The sequence below is a fragment of the Rutidosis leptorrhynchoides genome, chromosome 6 (assembly GCF_046630445.1).
Source record: "Rutidosis leptorrhynchoides isolate AG116_Rl617_1_P2 chromosome 6, CSIRO_AGI_Rlap_v1, whole genome shotgun sequence".
In the NCBI taxonomy this organism is placed as follows: domain Eukaryota; kingdom Viridiplantae; phylum Streptophyta; class Magnoliopsida; order Asterales; family Asteraceae; genus Rutidosis; species Rutidosis leptorrhynchoides.
The window spans coordinates 6,964,644-6,984,748 of NC_092338.1; the positions used below are offsets into that span (position 1 = coordinate 6,964,644).

Consider the following 20,105-nt stretch of genomic DNA (forward strand, 5'->3'; position numbering starts at 1 on the left):
GTAGAATGGTAGTTTATGTGCAGGTGAGGTTTTTTTTTTTTTTTTTTTTTGGAAAATGTTTGGCTAACGCTCTACAGCTGCAAATGCAACCACACATATACGTATATATATACTTACGTACGTCTATTTATATGTCGACACCTACGCAGCTACATAATATACATGTATAGAATATACACTCCTATATAGCCACATATATATAAATATATTTTTTGGGTCACTTTGTGGTTTTGCACATGTCCATAGTTTCTGGGCATTCAAAGGTTTTGCGGCTGTTTTTGTCGAGGATGCTCTAACCTACATACATATATATATATATATATATATATATATATATATATATATATATATATATATATATATATATATATATATATATATATATATATATAGACACACACACACACACACACACACACACACATATATATATATATATACAGCTTCTCACATTCTAGCAATAAACATTGGTGTCCCATTCTATTATTATGTCATCCCCCATGTTTCTATTTTGTAATTACTGGCACCCCATTTATGCAAGTAATGAGAAACTCCTTTGCATTAAAAGTTTAGGAGCAACCAACAATTGTTGACTCATCTTCTCATATTCTAACAATAAACATTGGTGTCCTTTTCATTTATTGTGGCACCCCTTCATGTTTCTTTTTAAAATTACTCACACTCTATTTATGCAAGTTATTAGAAACTCCTCTCCTTTTAAAACTTTAGGAAAGCCCAACAGTTGTCCACTCATCATAGGTTGCTTATATCAATAGCTCCATGATCTCATTGCATATTGTTTCTACAACATTGTCAACCTTCATGTAATATGCATCCACCTGATATTCCATCCTCATCTGCCAACATCTCCACAGGTATGTTGTTTCAGCCTTCCATCTGCATATATTTAGCTCCTTTTCTTTTATTTTTCTTTATAAACATGTTATTAGCAGTCAAGGTGGAGTACACATCATTAGCAGACCTATTGAATGGTCCTCTATCAATTTGTTCATCAACAAGAACTAGAGCTAATGGGAAATTACAGGCATTTTGTGTTCTGAAATTAAATGCTGCAACGTCCATTGCATCTGGTACAATATCAACTACCCTCCCATATAACCTCATAACAGTTCACTATTTTTACTCACCCCTACATAGTTAACTGCCAAATTTGTTATTGCAGATGATCAGACTATTAGAACTCACACCCCACCCACGTCACGGCACCAGACAGGTATGCTACATGTTCTATAGTATCTTCCCTTTTTAAAATATCAATTATGCTTACTCAATTCCTTTTACATATGTCACCCGCACTATTTACAGCTAAGGAACATCCGGCGAAATCTGGCGCCCATCTCCCATCAAACCCACCAGGTTACTACCTCTTTCCCATCCATGACCTCTGGCTCATGATCAGGCTTCTATTGAGTGGGCCTAATAAAACTCCACCTACGCTACATCTGTACTATTATCTCTCGTTTTAAAGTGTAAAATATGTTTAACCAGTTTCATCTACATATGTCAGCTGTAGCACCTACAAAGAGGGAACATCGCGGGAAACACTTGGTCAGGATTGCATCAAACTCATCAGGTTACTTTTACTGTTCTTTTTCGTTAAACTTGTGATTGTTTCATTCCAGTTGGCCATTTAATCTCATAGTCATATTTCTGCACTTATAATGTTACCTCCTCTAAAGTGCCATTGTTCTTATAACTGAACAGTGACACATTAACGCTTCCTTGGTTGAGTAAAACTGTTGATGACGCTTGAGCCCATCTACAAACTATCTCACAGTTTATATGATTGTATTAAAGGCTACGTACAAGTATAAAAAGAGTATCTATATATGTGAGAAACCCTAACATATATCCTAAATTGATAGAAATATGGTACCTGGAAATGATAAAAAAAAAAAAAAAACTTTTGCCTTCCTGCGACTATTATTACCAGAAACGTATTGTTAAATACAACTGAGCATTGACTTTTGGGTTTTAGAAAAACATATAGCTTATATTTCCCTTTCGTCTTATTGTTTCCGTTCAAATATGCAGAGATTGGGGGAAGTACTTTTAAATTATGATTGGTTAGTATTTATAGGATAATAAAAACAAGTTAGGGATCAAGTGTGAATGTTGCATACTACTGGTAATCAAGGTTTTTAGTATGAGTCCCAGATTATGTCCTCTTAAACCAAATTCGTAGACCCTCTAGGTCTCCTTTTTCCAATGGCTGCAATTTTTGGCTAGTTTACAAATAGATATCCAACACGTATATATAGATGGATATATTTTTTGCCTTAATTGACATGTAATCGTCTTTTACCATCTGATTTTGCTGCACACATCTAAAATTTTATTTTGTTGCTTTGTTAGGCACAGCGGTATGTTATCATAATCACGGGCCCCCCGCTCACAAATGTCGCAACTGTAACGCAACAATGTGGTATGAGGAGCGGAACAACAAACCTAAAAAAACTTCCAGCCCAGTATTCTCGATGTGTTGCCAGAATGGTAAAGTGCTCCTGCCAAAATTGAAGGATCCTCCTCCACTCCTGAAAAGGCTGCTCGATTACACCGACCCTGCAACTTTCAAATTCAGAGAACAGATTCGGATTTATAACAACATGTTTTCTTTTACGTCTTTCGGGGCAAGAATAGATCATTCTTTCAACCGGGGACGAGGTCCATATACCTTTAGAATAAGCGGTCAGACCTACCACAGAATTGGTTCACTTCTACCAGAGGAAGGACGTCAACCAAGATATGCACAATTGTATTTTTATGACACCCAGAATGAGGCAAAAAATCGCATGTCTGCTTTTCTGGGCAACAACTCAAGAGACGCAATAGATGAAACGTTAACCACCAATCTCATTAGCATGCTTGATGAATCAAGCGCTATAGCACAAGCTTTTCGTATGGCCCGAGATTGGTCAGCTGACAATAGAGGTTCTGAATGCGGCCTCCGTTTGATTGCTAAGGCAACCAGCTCCCGTCAATACAACTCACCTAACGTGGCTGAAGTGGCTGCACTAATCACGAGTGACTTTGGCCACTGTAACTCTACACGAGATATCATTGTCCAGGAAAAAAATTGTTCACCACAAAGAATCTTGGAACTACACCAGTTATACATGGCATTGCAGTACCCGTTACTTTTCCCCTACGGGGAAACTGGCTACCATGAAGAAATACCATATCACAATAATAGTGAAAGGCGACAAACAAATCGCGGTCACGTCACCATGAGAGAGTTCTATTGTTATAGAATTCAACAACGTGAAAGTGAGGCCACAACTATTCTTAGAGGTGGACGACTATTCCAACAGTACTTGGTGGACGCTTATACGGCTGTAGAAGAACAACGGTTGAAATGGCTACGCCACCACCAAAATGAACTCCGCATTGACCTCTACAATAATGTTTGTGATGCTGTCACTAGGGGCGACACATCGGCCGCTTCAATCGGGAAGCGTATAATTTTACCGTCTTCCCATACAGGTAGTCCGCGATATATGGTGCAAAACTACCAAGACATGGCCTTATGTCGGGAATATGACAATCCCGATTTATTCATCACCTTCACTTCTAACCCTAGGTGGCCTGAAATAGAGACTATGCTCTGCTATATTGAGGGCCAGAGATCGCCAGACCGCCCGAAAATTGTGGCCAGGTTATTTAAACAAAAACTAGACGCGCTGATGACTGATATAATGAAGAACGATATATTTGGAACATGCCAAGCAGGTAACTTGCCCACACTCTTTTCTTATTGAATTTACTTAAAATGACAGATTTACATAGTCTGCTGATTCAATTTTCTGACCGCATATATACATATATATATATATATATATATATATATATATATATATATATATATATATATATATATATATATACACACACACACACATACACACACATTTAACAAAAATAAAAAAATCCCACCCTTCATTACTATTTTATAACACTGTATGTTACTTATATTCCTTAATAAACGACATTATTGGAGATTTCATTGAAAACATATATTGAGACCCTGTTTGTTCGTTCACTGTGTTGCAGGTATCTATATAATCGAATTCCAGAAACGCGGTTTGCCTCACGTACATATGTTAATATGGTTAATACCTACTCACAAGTGCAAGACACCGTCTGACATTGATGACATTATATCCGCAGAAATCCCGTCACAACTCAATGATCCAGAGGGGTTTAGGGTCGTTACCGAATACATGTTACATGGTCCATGCGGTGGAACACACATGGATGCCCCTTGCATTATTGATAGGAAATGTTCTAAGCATTTTCCTAAACCATATTTTGCAGAAACAACAATTGACGAAGAAGGGTACGCTAACTACAGGCGTCGGAACAATGGGGTCAGATTCAAAAAAAACAACACTCCACTAGACAACAGTTTTGTGGTCCCGTACAACAGATATCTACTTCTAAAATACAATGCCCATATAAATGTGGAGTGGTGCAATAGATCGCGGGCGATCAAATACTTATTCAAATACTTGAACAAAGGGCCGGACCGCGCAACAATAGTGATACAAGAAAATATGATTCCCAGCGGTGATTCCCATGTAGAAACCATAACTGATGTTGACGAGATAAAGAATTATTTGGACTGTCGTTATTTATCGCCGTGAGAGGCTGTTTGGAGGCTGTTTACGTATGACATCCACTACTCAAAACCATAAGTTATAAAATTATCCTTTCATCTACCAAATCAACAATCAATAACGCTTCGCGATTCACAAAAACTGCCTGCTTTATTAAAAAAGGACAGTATTAAAGAAACGATGTTCACACAGTGGTTTGAGCTTAACAAACAGGATGAGCTTGTACGAATGCTTACATACGCAAAAATCCCTAAACATTTTGTATGGAATCAGGATGCAAAAATGTGGACACCGAGAAAACTTCGGACTAGTATTGGCCGCATAGTGTACTCTAATCCTGCCTCAGGTGAATGCTATTATCTACGTATGTTGCTTAACATAGTAAAAGGTCCCCGTTCTTTTGATGAAATACGTACAGTAGACGGTATATTACACCCAACATTTAAATACGCTTGCTTTGCGTACGGTTTAGTCAACAATGACAAAGAATGGACACAGGCTATCACAGAAGCAACAGTATGGGCCTCGGGTGGGCAGCTTCGCGAATTATTTGTCACCATTCTGCTGTTTTGCAACGTAAGTAAACCGTTGTAGCTATGGGAGCTAAATTGGAAAGCATTGTCGGATGTCATCCTGTATAAAAAAATGAAAATATTCAACTTCCCTGATTTGATCCTGACCGATTCACAGATTCAGAATTATTGCTTGGTCGAAATTCAGGGCATATTAAATAAAAATGGAAAGTCGTTAGATGATTACCCCGATCTACCACAACCCGACCCATCTATGCTAACCCAAATGGACAACCACCTTATTCGAGAAGAGTTAAATTATAACATAAAAGAGATGCTGATTCTACATGAAAGCCTTTTCAGCTCTCTCAACCCGGAACAACTAGCAATTTATCACCAGGTTTCTTTCTTTCTTTAAATTTGTTTGCACCTTCTTAAATCTGTCTCCTTTATTTTTTCCCCTATTTAATAACTACTATCGACCGGTATTAGCGAGTATAACACCGAAAAAAGGGGACCTTTCCCATCTTTGGCCCCGGTGGACATAGGAAAACAGTCGTATAAAATGTAGTCCTTTAATGTTTCCTTTTTAAAATTTTTTTTTCTACTGTTATCAACAGGTCATAGGCGCTGTGGCCCAGCGAAAAGGGGGTCTTTTTTTCTTATATGGTCCTGGTGGGACTGGGAAAACATTCCTATACACAGCCTTCCTTGCAAAATTACGAGCAGAAAAGATGATTGTCCTCGTGGTTGCATCATCGGGTATGTTTGTTTCATGCTTTTTACACTTTGCTATTTTCAGGTTTTTCCAGTTTGTTATTTTATTGTCGGGTTCCATTAAATCATTCTACACTCTCCTCCAAACTTGACCCTTTGAATACATACAAACATTCAGCCACTAACAACACCAAAAAAACACAGGTATCGCTTCCCTTCTTTTACCCGGAGGACGAACAGCCCACAGTCGATTCGTCATCCCCCTAGAGTTGATGGAAAACAGTACATGTGGTATAAAACAAAAAACCCATTTGGCAGCCCTTATCCAAGAAGTCAGACTAATAATTTGGGACGAAGCACAGATGACTCAGAGATTTGCATTCAAGGCGTTAGACAAAACCTTGCGAGACATTTTGGGCGCTAAGGATGATGCAAACAGATTGAAACTTTTTGGCGGTATGCCTATCTTATTGGGCGGCTACTTCCGGCAGATACTTCCCGTAATACCAAAAGGCAAGCGACAAGAGGTTATTCATTCATGCATCAATAGATCAGACCTTTGGCATCACTGTCAACTGCATACGCTTTCCCGTATCATGCGAGTAAATGAATACAGTGCTGATGGTGAACTTGATACCCGAAAACACACATTCAATAAGTGGGTCCTTGAAGTAGGCGAAGGTAAAGTGCCAGCACAGTGCAAGGATGGAGAAGATGAACCAATGTGGATAAAGATTCCGAACGAATACATTGTCAGATCTGAAAAACCTCCCATTGAAGCAATCGTTGAGGCCATATTCCAAGACTTCACCGTAAGACAAGAAGATGAGGAATACTTGCGTGAACGGGCGATCTTGACACCACGGAATGATGACGCTGCCGAGATTAACAAATATATGTTCAAGAGACTCGAGGGTGCATCAATGACATTTAAAAGCTCTGACGAGATTTGTAAGGGTTCAACTGACAACATCGAGCAACACCACGCATACCCCGTTGAATTTTTAAATAAATTAAATTTCCCAGGAGTTCCCCCTCACAAGCTAAAACTAAAAATAGGGCAACCAGTAATGTTATTAAGGAACCTATGCCCAAGCGCAGGCCAATGTAATGGAACACGCCTCATCATAACCGACTTCCAGAAGTTTGTTCTCCACGCTAGAATAATCACTGGCTCTCACATAGGGAAAACGGTCATAATACCAAGAATTGTCCTCACTTTCACCCAAACAAAGTGGCCGTTTGTCATGCAGCGAATACAATTCCCGGTCAGACCATGTTACGCAATGACGATAAACAAAAGCCAAGGTCAGTCGTTAAAATACGTAGGCCTGTATCTCCCTAAACCAGTATTCAGCCACGGTCAACTATACGTAGCACTCTCAAGAGTCACTGACCCCAGTGGACTGAAAATAGTAATGGTTGATGACACCGATGCACATTTGAAGGGCCACACAAGAAACGTCGTGTACAAGGAAACCTTCTTCAACTTGCACGAGGATTTTTAAAGGTACTACTAAACCCTTATTGTGATCCTTACTCTTATCAGATTACATGCTCTGTTATGTACTCAGCTTCTATTTATTATCGAATAATCAATAAATTGCTATTTACTTTCAATTTTATTCTTTATTTTGTTTTTCCCATTCACTACATGCGAAAGTTGTTACAGTGTGATTGTATTAATATTGGACTCGCAACTCCCTACTATATGAGGTAAGTATATACAAATACTCATTTCAGCTATGCCTGCTTCGTTACATAGATCCCCAAAAAGGAAAAAAATAAATACCATTACATATTCTGATTCTATGTGATCCGTTATGTGTATCTGTTGTCGCACCGTACAGAAATATACCCTGCACTTAGAGTTTAGCCACACAACAATTGCAGATATATGTATCTGATTTCAGCGAACAAACAGACATCTATCTTACATTTGCAATATAACCTACACTTAGAGATATGGTAACATCTTCAAACTTTGATATTATATAGAGGTTTCTAATTGAAGGCGAACATCACTTCAGGCCCCCTTTGGCAGAATTTTTTCGTATTTTGACAGTTTTCATTCGAGCAGGAAGCCAACTATTGCATGCTAGATTTCATTATTCCCTTATATATTACTTGCTGTACCCTACTAAAGTAATTGTTATACTCATTGTTTGCTATAGGCTGGCTTTGCACTTTTCTCAAGTTTAACCACACAACAATGGAAAGTAGAAGATATCCAAGCTGCTATACTGGGCGAGCGGACTGATCTCAATATCCCTTTTAGTTCTATAGATATCAAGAATTGAACCATATGTATTGCGCATCAACTATTTTACATTTACGCGTTCTTTGTTTTTTTTTTAACTATTACATTATTTGTCTACCTTGGGCAAACGTTTTTCAATTCCTACGTTCCTGGTTATTAACAATTCGAGAGAGTACAGTTGTATTATTCCCATTACTCAAACAGTTTAATGCCCATTTTGCCCAAGTTACAAAAGAGTAAATCATGACCCGTACGTTTTTTCGTGCAACGCACGGGCCATACAGCTAGTATTATGATAGGAGTACTAACTAAAATTAGAATTAGAATGCACACGTATCCATAATCCATAATTTACTATATTGAATACCGCTGTTTGTACAATCAAAAACCCACAAAACCCTACTCTTAATTTCGTAGGGTAATCTTCCCCGATAATATAAAATCCCCCAATTTTCACCTTATTATACCTACTTCAATTCCCCCTTCTCCCAATTTCACTCCATATTTTTCAGCCCAAATTTTGTTTAGGTTTTCAGTTTCAATTTCAATCAATGGGGAATGTAAATCAAACTCTCCAACACAATCCACACCCTGATCATCAACAAACTGAACACCAGCAGCAACAGTTATCATCATCAACAACATTCACTTGTGAAATTTGCATACAGCCGGTGACACTACCCAACACAAAATTTAGAAACAGTAACAAATGTGTTCACCCAATCTGCACTGATTGTATGATCAAGTACATTCAAGTGAAGCTACAAGATAACGTATCTGATATCAAGTGTCCATCCTCAACTTGTGATCACTCGTTAGACCCATTATGTTGTCGACCCAAAATTCCACACCAGGTGTTTGATAAATGGTGTGATGTGTTATGTGAGTCTTTTGTGTTAGGATTTGATAGGGTTTATTGTCCTAATAGAAATTGTTCCGCCTTGGTTGTTAATGAATGTGGTAATGATGCTGGTAATTTGAAACGATGTATGTGTCCGAATTGCAAGCAACCTTTTTGCTTTAAGTGTAAAGTTCCTTGGCATGCTGGTTATAGGTGCGAAGAAAGTGGGGTGACGAGGGACGTAAACGATATCGCGTTTGATATTCTTTCTGAGCAGAAAAAGTGGATGAGGTGCCCTGTTTGTCGACATTGTGTTGAGCTTGTTAAAGGTTGCTACCAGGTTCGTTGCAGGTATACAACCATACCCGTTATCTAATTTAATCATGATTACGTTATCTAATTTGGATTATAGTATCTTTGGGTGCATATCTTGGTGTAATGTAAAATACAACAATATGTTCGCTTGAAGTAAGATTAAACTTTGCATCATATTATTCGTTTTCTGATTAATATTTTTTTCAACTGAACTTGCTACAGATGTGGGATTACGTTTTGCTACGGGTGTGGGGAAAAGGATTGTCTTTGGGGTTGTATCTGTGAAAGAGCATCTACAGCCCCTATATCTTGGATGATGCTGTGGAAAAGGATGCTCAAATACTTTTATATTTCTTTCTTTCTTGCTTATTTTGTTTTTATAATTTTGTGTAAACCGACAAGTGACACACCCACACGACGTAATCTACGTAGATAATTACGACGGGGCTTGAACCTCCAACTCATATGGTTAAAGACTTCTCTAATACCGATAGATTATAAGCCCTTTAATTGTTGCTATTTCACTTGTGCTTTGTGTTTTTGATTCTTTGGCCAATGTTACTTCTAATAATCTAATAACTATATTAAAGGATCCACCGTTGATTGCACCGATCAGGATGAGATAATATAGCCTTTGGCATATGCAATATTTTAGCATTAATAAAAGGATGAAATATGATATAATAGTAACTAGTTAGGACCTGCCCGCGCGATGCGGTGGGGCTTTCGGCCGGCGTATTCATATTTAACGCAGTTTTATTTATAGAAGTGAAAACGGGCCATCTGTTATGCGTCGTTGTTGGTGTCGTCGTCTTTAGTGTTTTTAAAATCTGTCCGGTTCGAACGTAGTTAGTTTCGTTTTGTTGATAAAATTATTTCGAGCCTAATGGTGCTGGCGAAAAAATTTAACTCGCGGCGAGCAGGAAGATACGTGCTGTCGTTGTGTTTAGCGTTTTATTAAAAAGTGTCCGTTTCGAACGTAGTTAGTATCGTTTTGTTCATAAAATTATTTCGAGTCTGACGCTGCCGTCGAAAAAATTTAACTCGTGTAGAGCGGGAAGATACGGGTTGTCGTTGTGTTTAGCGTTTTTTGAGAAGTGTCCGTTTCGCGTACAGTTAGTCCCGTTGGGTTCGTAAGATTTTTTCGAGTTGAACGGTGGTCTCTGAAAAATTTAACTCGCACCCAGCGAGAAGATAGGGCCCGTTATAATTTCGGGTGAAATTAATTTTTAATATTTTAATTAAATTATATATTTACACTTGTTACCCCTTAAAAAGTGTAAACCTGAGGGACCGTTGTAAAAATATAGGTGAACTTGAGGGACCGTTTGTAATGCGAACATAAACTCAAAACTACAATAAGGTATAACTAAAAACTACACAATTTCTCACCACTTTACCCTTAAAAAATGTAAACCTGAGGGACCGTTGTAAAAATATAGGTGAACTTGAGAGACCGTTTGTAATGCGAACATAGACTCAAAACTACAATAAGGTATAACTAAAACTACACAATTTCTAACTACTTTTAGTATATAAGGTTATTTAATAATAATTAATAATTAATAATAATAATAATAATTGAAGAATCAATGTTTTAGCATTTTGTATATGTGAATGTTTTTTGGAAGGAGCTAAATTCCAACTTATAAATCTGTCAAGATGTTTAATAATAAAAGTGTTATAAAATATCTAGATTGTGTTATAAAATATCTAGATTGGATGTTAATTTTATTATTATTATATTTCTTGCATAGTAATATTTTATACTATAAATAGACATGTATGGTAACCATTTAAGGTGCACCATTTCTCTTGAAATATCAATATCAATATTTCTTCTCTCCTTCTTCTCTCTTTTTCTCTCTTTGTTCTTATAACCATTAAAGGTAGTTATAAGCCTACTGAATTATAACACGTTATCAGCACGAAAAGCTTAGTGTAATTAAAAGATATCTCAAACGATCACGAATCACTAATCAATGTATGAAATTATTAATAATTTTCAGACTCGAATATATCAAATTTTGGACTACTAACATTTATATTTATGTTATTTAAGTTATATATGGTCGGTTATACCACCTGAATTATATTTCTGTAATCTAACTTTTACTAACTTCACTAACATTTATATTTATGTTATTTAAGTTATATATGGTCGGTTATACCACCTGAATTATATTTCTGTAATCTAACTTTTACTAACTTCACTAACATTTATATTTATGTTATTTAAGTTATATATGGTCGGTTATACCACCTGAATTATATTTTCTGTAATCTAACTCTTATTAACTTCACTAACATTTATATTTATGTTAATAAGACCTCATGATTGTACGCAACACGTCATTTGACAACACGGTACTTTATGTACGCAACACGTCATTTGACAACACGGTACCATGGGTCGAGATTAATTCCGATCAATACGAATACGACGGGGTCTTTATATGTTATCTAACATTTATGATTACTTATGCAATTAATCATTATTTATTTCATGCATACTAATGTTTATTCTTAAATTTATAATTTTAAAAGTTAAAATAAAAAAATAGTTTGTATTTTTATTAAAAGTAAATCTTAAAAGTTAAAATAAGAAAAAGTAGTTTGTACTTTTATTAAAAGTAAATCTTAAAAGTTAAAATACAAAAAGTAGTTTGTATTTTTATTAAAAGTAAATCTTAAAAGTTAAAATAAGAAAAAGTAGTTTGTATTTTTATTAAAAGTATATCTTAAAAGTTAAAGTAAGAAAAAAAAGGGGATGGTAAAATGGAATAGTTTTTTGTCAAAAATGAAGTATTGAAAATGAAGTGGTCTCCTTCTATAACTAAAAAAAAAAAATATACTTTTATCAAATGAATTTTTTTGTGGCCGACAATTTCAAACACGAGTCCGTGTTTAGTTTATCAAGAATATCTCTTGCTTTGGTGAAAGGTCACGATCACGATATCAGGTGTTGTGAAAGAATTAAAAAATTAGTCAAGTGGCCTTTTAAAAACTAGAAAAAAAAAAAAAATTAAACAAAAAGTTTTTTTTTATATATTTATAATTTACGGGTAACGTAAAAAAAAGGAAGTTTTTTTTTTTAAAAAAAAAAAAACAAAGAAAGTGTTTAAATGAGTTTTACAGAAAGGGGGAAAGCAAAGTAAAAAAAAAAAACTTTTTTCCAAACAAAGGTAAATGAAAGTAGGACTTAATACAAGAAAAAAGTAAACATCTCCTAGACGTGATAAAATCTATCAATGATAAGTATTAGACTTGATGAGCTAAATGTGACAAAAATGTTTCAACATGTCTTATGTTAATTTTCTAAAATAAGTTATTATTATTTCGAGTTTAACACATATACATATGTTAATTAAAAACAACCTTTTTGTTCTTATGTAGTGTTGGGTTGCAATTTTGGTTGTATGCCATAATTCCATCCAGTAGAGTGACAATAGAAAACTTTTGATGATAATCAATAAAAAACTTTTTTCCAAACTTGTCAAATGTTTTGTTAAAAACGTGACCGTTGAAAAAAGGAGGTTGAATAATAAAACTTAAAAAACAAATTATTTTTTTAAGAGTGTGCATCAAAATGGCCCGTTTAATAATGGGGAGTAAAAATATAGTCAAATTGTTTCAACGAACAAGGGTTCAATTGGATGTCTCTTAAAAAAAATTCGCGGGTACGGGTGATGGATCCAATGGATCCGCATCCACGACCCGCGGGTGCTATCCCTAATTGTGACAAGTACAAATCAACTAAAAGTCTAAAAAATAAATGCTCTTATAGGGACCAAATGTTCACAATAATTGCCTAAGCTAGATATGAAACAAATAGTTCATTAAAAAAAAGGTCGTTGTGCGTTTTCGAGATGATAGCCGAAATACACTTACAAAAGTAGGTCAGCCGTCAATTCTTTATGGCCATATCAACGTAGATCAACAAAATCATTTATGGTTTTGATAAAAGATTAATTGAAAATTAAATTTTTTTTTTTTTTTGGATTCTCGGTAACAAAAGCAAAGGTTGTTTTTGGTTGCCACAACAAACAAGATAGAGGTTGTTGACCTTTGTTGTTAAACATGGCACAAGTGAACAATAACAATAGATTATTGTTTTTGAAAAGAATAATGATGCGTTAATTTAATTGTATAAAATAAAATTAAAGAAAATGGTTTTCATTGATGACTATGAACAAACGCAAACAAAGTGTTTGTAGTATTTGGTGATTAAAAAAAAGTGCATCTAAAGCTTCTACTGAAAATAATATGCATCTAAAGCTTCTACTGAAAATTAATGTGCAAGGTACAACATATAACTATATGGTCAAATTCATTTGAGCCTTCGGAGTCACAAGTATATGATGTATATATATTACTCAATTAACAAAATAGTAAATCGAAATTAATTCATATGAATAGTAAAACGAAATTAATTAATTTACTATTCACATAAAAAAGCGCATATGATGAAAAGCGCATCGCATATGATAAGCGCATATGATAAAAAGCGAATATGATGAAAAGCACAGCGCATATGATGAAAAGCGCATATGATTAAAAGCGCATATGGTGAAAAACTGTCATAACCCGTCCTTAACCATAAGAACGTGTTAGATAACGTATGATTTCATTGCGAGGTATTGACCTCTATATGCGACATTTTTTTAAAGAAAAACTGCATATATTATACATTACAAACCATGATCCTTATTTTTGATACAAGCTTTGGACAAAATAAAGATGATTATCGTTTAGCGATAATCTTCGACTTACAAACTTTACAAATGATAATAACAACCCGATTTCTAGCATATTTTACAACACAAGTTCTTGGATATGCAGTCTTATTTTTGACACAAATATGAGTACGCAAGAACCTGCTTAGATTCAACATGATGCAGCGGAAGCTTCTAATTATCACCTGAGAATAGACATGTTTAAAACGTCAACATAAAGTTGGTGAGATATAGGTTTAATGCCGGCAGCGATATAAATATAGACCACAAGATTTCATATATAAACATTTTAATAAAAATATTCTAAGTGGTTGAGCACTTGGTAACCATACTTAACATTTAATCACGTCGCATATTCCCTTTATTATGAAATCTTACTACACCGTACCAAGTGTAGTCACGAAACGAAGTACTGTGCAACCGTTGAATACTGGTCGTCCAGTCCGGTTGGGGTTATCAGGCCCGATAGATCTATCAACAGGATTCGCGTTTACAATACCGCTGTAAATAACAGTTACCAAGCTACAGGGAAGTATGCCAGTGGTACAACTCAACGTAGAATATATTTTTCAGTTACTTGTGTCCATAACGTAAAACATAAAATACATGTATTCTCATCCCGAAATATTTAGAGTTTAAAAGTGGGACTATATACTCACTTTCGTCTTGAAGATATATATATAATTTGACTTGGTCTCCGGTTGATATCACGAACCTATCCATATATAATATATCAATACCTTTTCTTTTTAAACAAATGTCTCATATATATACTTGTTATACTTTTAATACTTTGAATAATTCCTTAGTCCGTAGTTAGCAGTTCGTTGTTAGTAATTCAATTTTAATGGTTCATTTGTAGATGTTTAATATACCCGCAATGAAATAAATAAAACCCCCAACGAAATAAATAAAACCCCATCGTATATGTATTGGTCGAGATTAATCTTGACCCACGGTACCGGTGTTGTCAAATGACGTGTTGCGTACATAAAGTACCGGTGTTGTCAAATGACGTGTTGCGTACAAACATGGGATCTTATGATTAATCTTCTCGTAATGTTTACGGGTGATCCTGAACCATATAAAATTGAATTATGAGTACATATATATAAATTATCATGTTATCTAAGAAAGATGTGATTTATTTAATTTTTCCCAATTAATCCCGAAGTTAAACTAGTCTTGGATAACCAATTTTGTTTCGGTCATAGTTTCTTCGTTACAACTCCGTTTTCGTTGATTCAACTTGCCATCTCCTTGGATCGAGTCCCTCTTTAAGACTATGAACTGTAAATACCTTAGTTTGTATTCAAAATCACACGGCATAGGTCAAACTTTAGTGAAACTTATGAAGTTAATCATTTTCCATCATGTAAACAACCTTAAATGATTATTTTTCTAAAAATACTTATACTTTGAGTTAAATCATGAAATTTTTATGTGTTATCATATTCATAGTAAAAATCATTTTTCCAGAAAATAAACCTCCAATTCAAAGTTTAAGATGGTTTTTAATTATCCAACCCAAAACAGCCCCCGGTGGCACTCCGACGTCGTAAAAACAGTTTTTAAGATAATCTTTGAAAAACCAAGTTATACCTTGTTAAGTTAGCATATAATTAAGATATGTTACAGGTCTTGAAGTATTTTAAAAGTTAAGTTAGAAGGATCTATTTAGTTTGCGAACAAGTTTGAAATCATTCAAACTATGTTCTAGTTTATAAACTCTTATATATATAGCTTTAAATATATGAATTGAAAAAGAGTTGAAGTAGAGTTTTTACCTCAAGTTTAAAATGTAAAGTTGCTGGAAAGAAGTAGTAAAATAAAAGTTGAGAGAGTTCTTGCAAGTGTGTGTGAAAATTGGAAGTAAAATTTGGAAAATGAATGTGTAAAAATGAGTTAGAAATGGTGCTTATTTATAGGCTTGAAAATTTGGTTTTTAGTGAAAATATCTAAGATAAGTTAAAATTTATTATGTCATGAATGACATATTATTCCAATAATTGAAGATTTCTATTGGTATATACCAATAGTAAATACTTCTAGAAGCTGTGTATAGTACCCTAGATATACGTATAGGATTATTGAGGAAACGGAACGAGAATTCAAATATAACTATCTTTTGTAAATATACTTATATTGTTTTATGTATAAAAGCCCTTTAAAAATGATTAAATACATTACTTATACGATATATGTATAAACATTATAAATCATCAGTATTTATGTCAAATAACGTTACGTAGGTTATTGTTTTGAAAACTTAAGTTAGTAGTTTCAAAATATACTTATGACTTTTTGTTATTAATACAAAATGAGATATTAAAACATCCTTAGATCATGTTAAATATGTATGTATAATTATCATATATTGTATAGTTCGTGATATCATCGGTCAAACTAGACGGTCAAACGTTGTGTAAAACTCTTATCAAAAACATAAGTCTCAACAATTTGGATTGCTTATCATGTTGGTAAGGTTTAATTTATGTAAATATTAATCTCATAAGTATAGAACGATCGGAAAAGTGCGGGCCGTTACAGTACCTACCCGTTAAATAAATTTCGTCCCGAAATTTTAAAATTGTACCTATTTTGCGTCATCGAGAAACAAGTGTGGATACTTTTGTTTCATCTGATCCTCTCGTTCCCAAGTAAACTCAGGACCTCTTCGAGCATTCCAACGAACCTTAACGATTGGTATGTTGCTCTGCTTGAGCTGTTTAACTTCACGATCCATGATTTCGATTGGTTCTTCGATGAATTGTAGTTTCTCATCGACATGGATTTCTTCAAGAGGAATGGTGAGGTCTTCCTTTGCAAGACACTTCTTAAGGTTTGAGACGTGAAAGGTATTGTGTACTCCGGCGAGTTGTTGCGGTAACTCGAGTCGATAAGCTACCGGTCCAATGCGTTCGATGATCTTGAACGGGCCTACATATCTTGGGTTCAGTTTACCCCTTTTTCCAAAACGTATCACACCTTTCCAAGGTGACACCTTTAGCATAACCATGTCACCGATCTGAAACTCTAATGGTTTCCTTCGGACATCGGCGTAGCTCTTTTGGCGACTACGGGCTGTTTTCAATCTCTCCTTGATTTGTACTATCTTCTCAGTCGTTTCGTGTATGATCTCGGGACCAGTTAAATGTCGATCTCCTACTTCATTCCAACAGATAGGAGATCTACACTTCCTTCCATACAATGCTTCGAATGGTGCAGCTTTAATGCTCGCATGATAACTATTATTATACGAGAATTCTGCTAACGGTAAATACTTATCCCATCCGTTTCCAAAATCGATCACACATGCCCTGAGCATGTCTTTAAGAGTTTGAATTGTTCTTTCACTCTGCCCGTCAGTTTGCGGATGATATGAGGTACTCATATCCAGACGAGTTCCTAGTGCCTCCTGTAGTGATTGCCAGAACTTTGAGGTAAATCTACTATCACGATCAGATATAATGGAAATAGGTATTCCATGCCTTGAAACAACTTCCTTTATATATAATCGTAATAGTTTCTCCATTCTATCCGTTTCCTTTATAGGCAAGAAATGTGCAGACTTGGTGAGACGATCAACAATCACCCAAATGGTGTCGTAACCCCAGGCAGTCTTTGGTAACTTCGTGATGAAATCCATGGTAATACCATCCCATTTCCATTCTGGGATTTCTGGTTGTTGAAGTAATCCTGACGGCTTCTGGTGTTCTGCTTTGACTTTGGAACAAGTTAAACATTCCCCAACATATGTTGCAACGTCTGTCTTCAAATTAGGCCACCAATAATGCGTCTTAAGATCTTGATACATCTTTCCAACTCAGGATGTATCGAGTATCTTGTCTTATGTGCCTCATTCAATATTAACTTCCTTAATCCACCCAACTTTGGTACCCAAATACGGTTTGCAAAATATCGAATTCCATCTTCCCGCATAACGAGTTGCTTCTCATACTTCTTCATTATTTCATTTCCTATATTTTCTTTAGTAAGTGCTTCTCGTTGAACTTCTTTGATTTGTGAGTTGAGATTCATGCGAATTTTTATGTTCATCGCTCGTACTCGAATTGGTTCTCGTTCCTTTCTGCTTAGTGCGTCAGCCACCACATTTGCTTTCCCGGGATGATAACGAATTTCACAATCATAGTCGTTTATTAACTCGACCCACCTACGTTGCCTCATGTTCAGCTGTTTCTGATCAAAAATATGTTGAAGACTTTTATGATCAGTAAACACAGTGCATCTAACCCCATATAAGTAGTGTCTCCATATCTTTAACGCAAACACGACTGCTCCCAGTTCTAGATCATGCGTCGTATAATTCCGCTCGTGAATCTTCAATTGTCGAGATGCGTATGCAATAACTTTCTTTCGTTGCATAAGAACACAACCAAAACCTTGTCGCGAAGCGTCACAATATATTTCAAAATCATCGTTCCCTTCAGGTAACGATAAAATAGGCGCCGTAGTTAACTTCTTCTTCAGTAATTGAAATGCGTTCTCCTGCTCCGAGGTCCATTCGTATTTCTTCCCTTTTTGCGTTAATGCTGTCAACGGCTTAGCTATTCGGGAAAAATCTTGAATAAACCTTCTATAATAACCGGCTAAACCCAAAAATTGGCGTATCTGCATTGGTGTTTTAGGAGTCTCCCATTTTTCAATGGCTTCAATTTTTGCTGGATCAACCTGAATTCCTTTGCTACTAACAACGTGGCCAAGAAATTGCACTTCTTTCAACCAGAAAGCACACTTAGAAAATTTAGCGTATAGCTGTTCTTTTCTCAACAACTCTAATATCAACCTTAAATGCTGCTCATGCTCTTGCTCACTCTTGGAATAGATAAGAATGTCATCAATGAAAACGATAACAAACTTATCTAAATACGGACTACAAACTCGATTCATGAGGTCCATGAATACAGCTGGCGCATTCGTCAATCCAAACGGCATGACCAAAAATTCGTAATGACCATAACGTGTCCGAAAAGCAGTTTTCGGAATGTCCTCTTCTTTGACACGTAGTTGATGATAGCCCGATCTTAGGTCGATTTTCGAATAAACACATGATCCCTGGAGTTGATCAAATAAGTCGTCAATTCTCGGTAGTGGATACCGATTTTTGATAGTTAACTTATTTAATTCACGATAATCTATACACATCCTAAAAGATCCATCTTTCTTTTTAACAAATAGAATCGGAGCTCCCCATGGTGAAGTACTTGGTCGTATGAATCCATGATCCAGTAATTCTTTTAACTGACTCTGAAGTTCTTTTAACTCGGACGGTGCAAGTCTATATGGAGCACGAGCCACTGGTGCGGCTCCTGGTACTAAATCTATTTGAAATTCTACAGATCTAAATGGAGGTAATCCCGGCAACTCTTCCGGAAAAACTTCAGGAAAATCTCTTGCCACAGGCACGTCGTTGATGCACTTCTCTTTTTCTTTCTTTTCGACTTTATTAACATGTGCTAAGATAGCATAGCACCCTTTCTTCAAGCACTTTTGAGCTTTCAAATAACTAATGAGTTTTAGCTTTGAGTTACCCTTCTCTCCATAAATCATCACCGGCATTCTATCCTTACAAGGAATGCGAATTGCCTTCTTGGCGCACACAACTTCAGCTCCTATTTTGGACATCCAGTCCATGCCGACTATTACATCAAAACTTCCTAATTCTACGGGTATCAAATCAATCTTAAATGTTTCTCCGGCTAAATTTATTTTACAATCACGGCAAATTTTATCGGCTTTAATTAGTTTACCATTAGCTAACTCAATCATGTACTTAGCATCTAGAGGTAATGATGAACAATTCAATTTAGCGTAAAAGCCTCTACTCACGTAACTTCTATCGGCACCAGTATCAAATATAATAGATGCGGATAAGTTATTAATGGTAAACGTACCCGTAACAAGCTCCGGGTCTTCACACGCCTCTCTAGCATTAATAACAAATGCTCTCCCACGTGCAGGTCCGATATTCTTCTCTGGATTCGGGCACTGGCTCTTATAGTGACCTTGTTTTCCACACCCAAAACAAGTAATGGTAGCCAAAGCAGTTCTATTTGCATTGGTGGC

General features: G+C 35.7%; 3 protein-coding genes across 3 annotated transcripts; all 3 read left to right on the top strand.

Moving 5' to 3' along the window:
- The first annotated feature begins 829 nt into the window (after positions 1 to 829).
- Positions 830 to 4,664, top strand: LOC139853396 (uncharacterized). Its single transcript, XM_071842792.1, has 7 exons — positions 830 to 875; positions 954 to 1,091; positions 1,184 to 1,234; positions 1,327 to 1,377; positions 1,529 to 1,594; positions 2,377 to 3,750; positions 4,072 to 4,664. Exons 1-7 carry the CDS (start codon positions 830 to 832, stop codon positions 4,662 to 4,664), a joined length of 2,319 nt encoding a protein of 772 aa, XP_071698893.1.
- A 153-nt stretch (positions 4,665 to 4,817) lies between these two features.
- On the top strand, positions 4,818 to 8,166 carry LOC139853397 (uncharacterized). The gene is made up of 6 exons (XM_071842793.1): positions 4,818 to 5,213; positions 5,328 to 5,549; positions 5,770 to 5,911; positions 6,071 to 7,174; positions 7,315 to 7,376; positions 8,041 to 8,166. The coding sequence occupies exons 1-6, from the start codon at positions 4,818 to 4,820 to the stop codon at positions 8,164 to 8,166; spliced, it is 2,052 nt and encodes a 683-aa protein (XP_071698894.1).
- A 511-nt stretch (positions 8,167 to 8,677) lies between these two features.
- On the top strand, positions 8,678 to 9,343 carry LOC139853399 (E3 ubiquitin-protein ligase RSL1-like). Its single transcript, XM_071842794.1, has one exon. The coding sequence runs from the start codon at positions 8,678 to 8,680 to the stop codon at positions 9,341 to 9,343; it is 666 nt and encodes a 221-aa protein (XP_071698895.1).
- Positions 9,344 to 20,105: the final 10,762 nt, after the last annotated feature.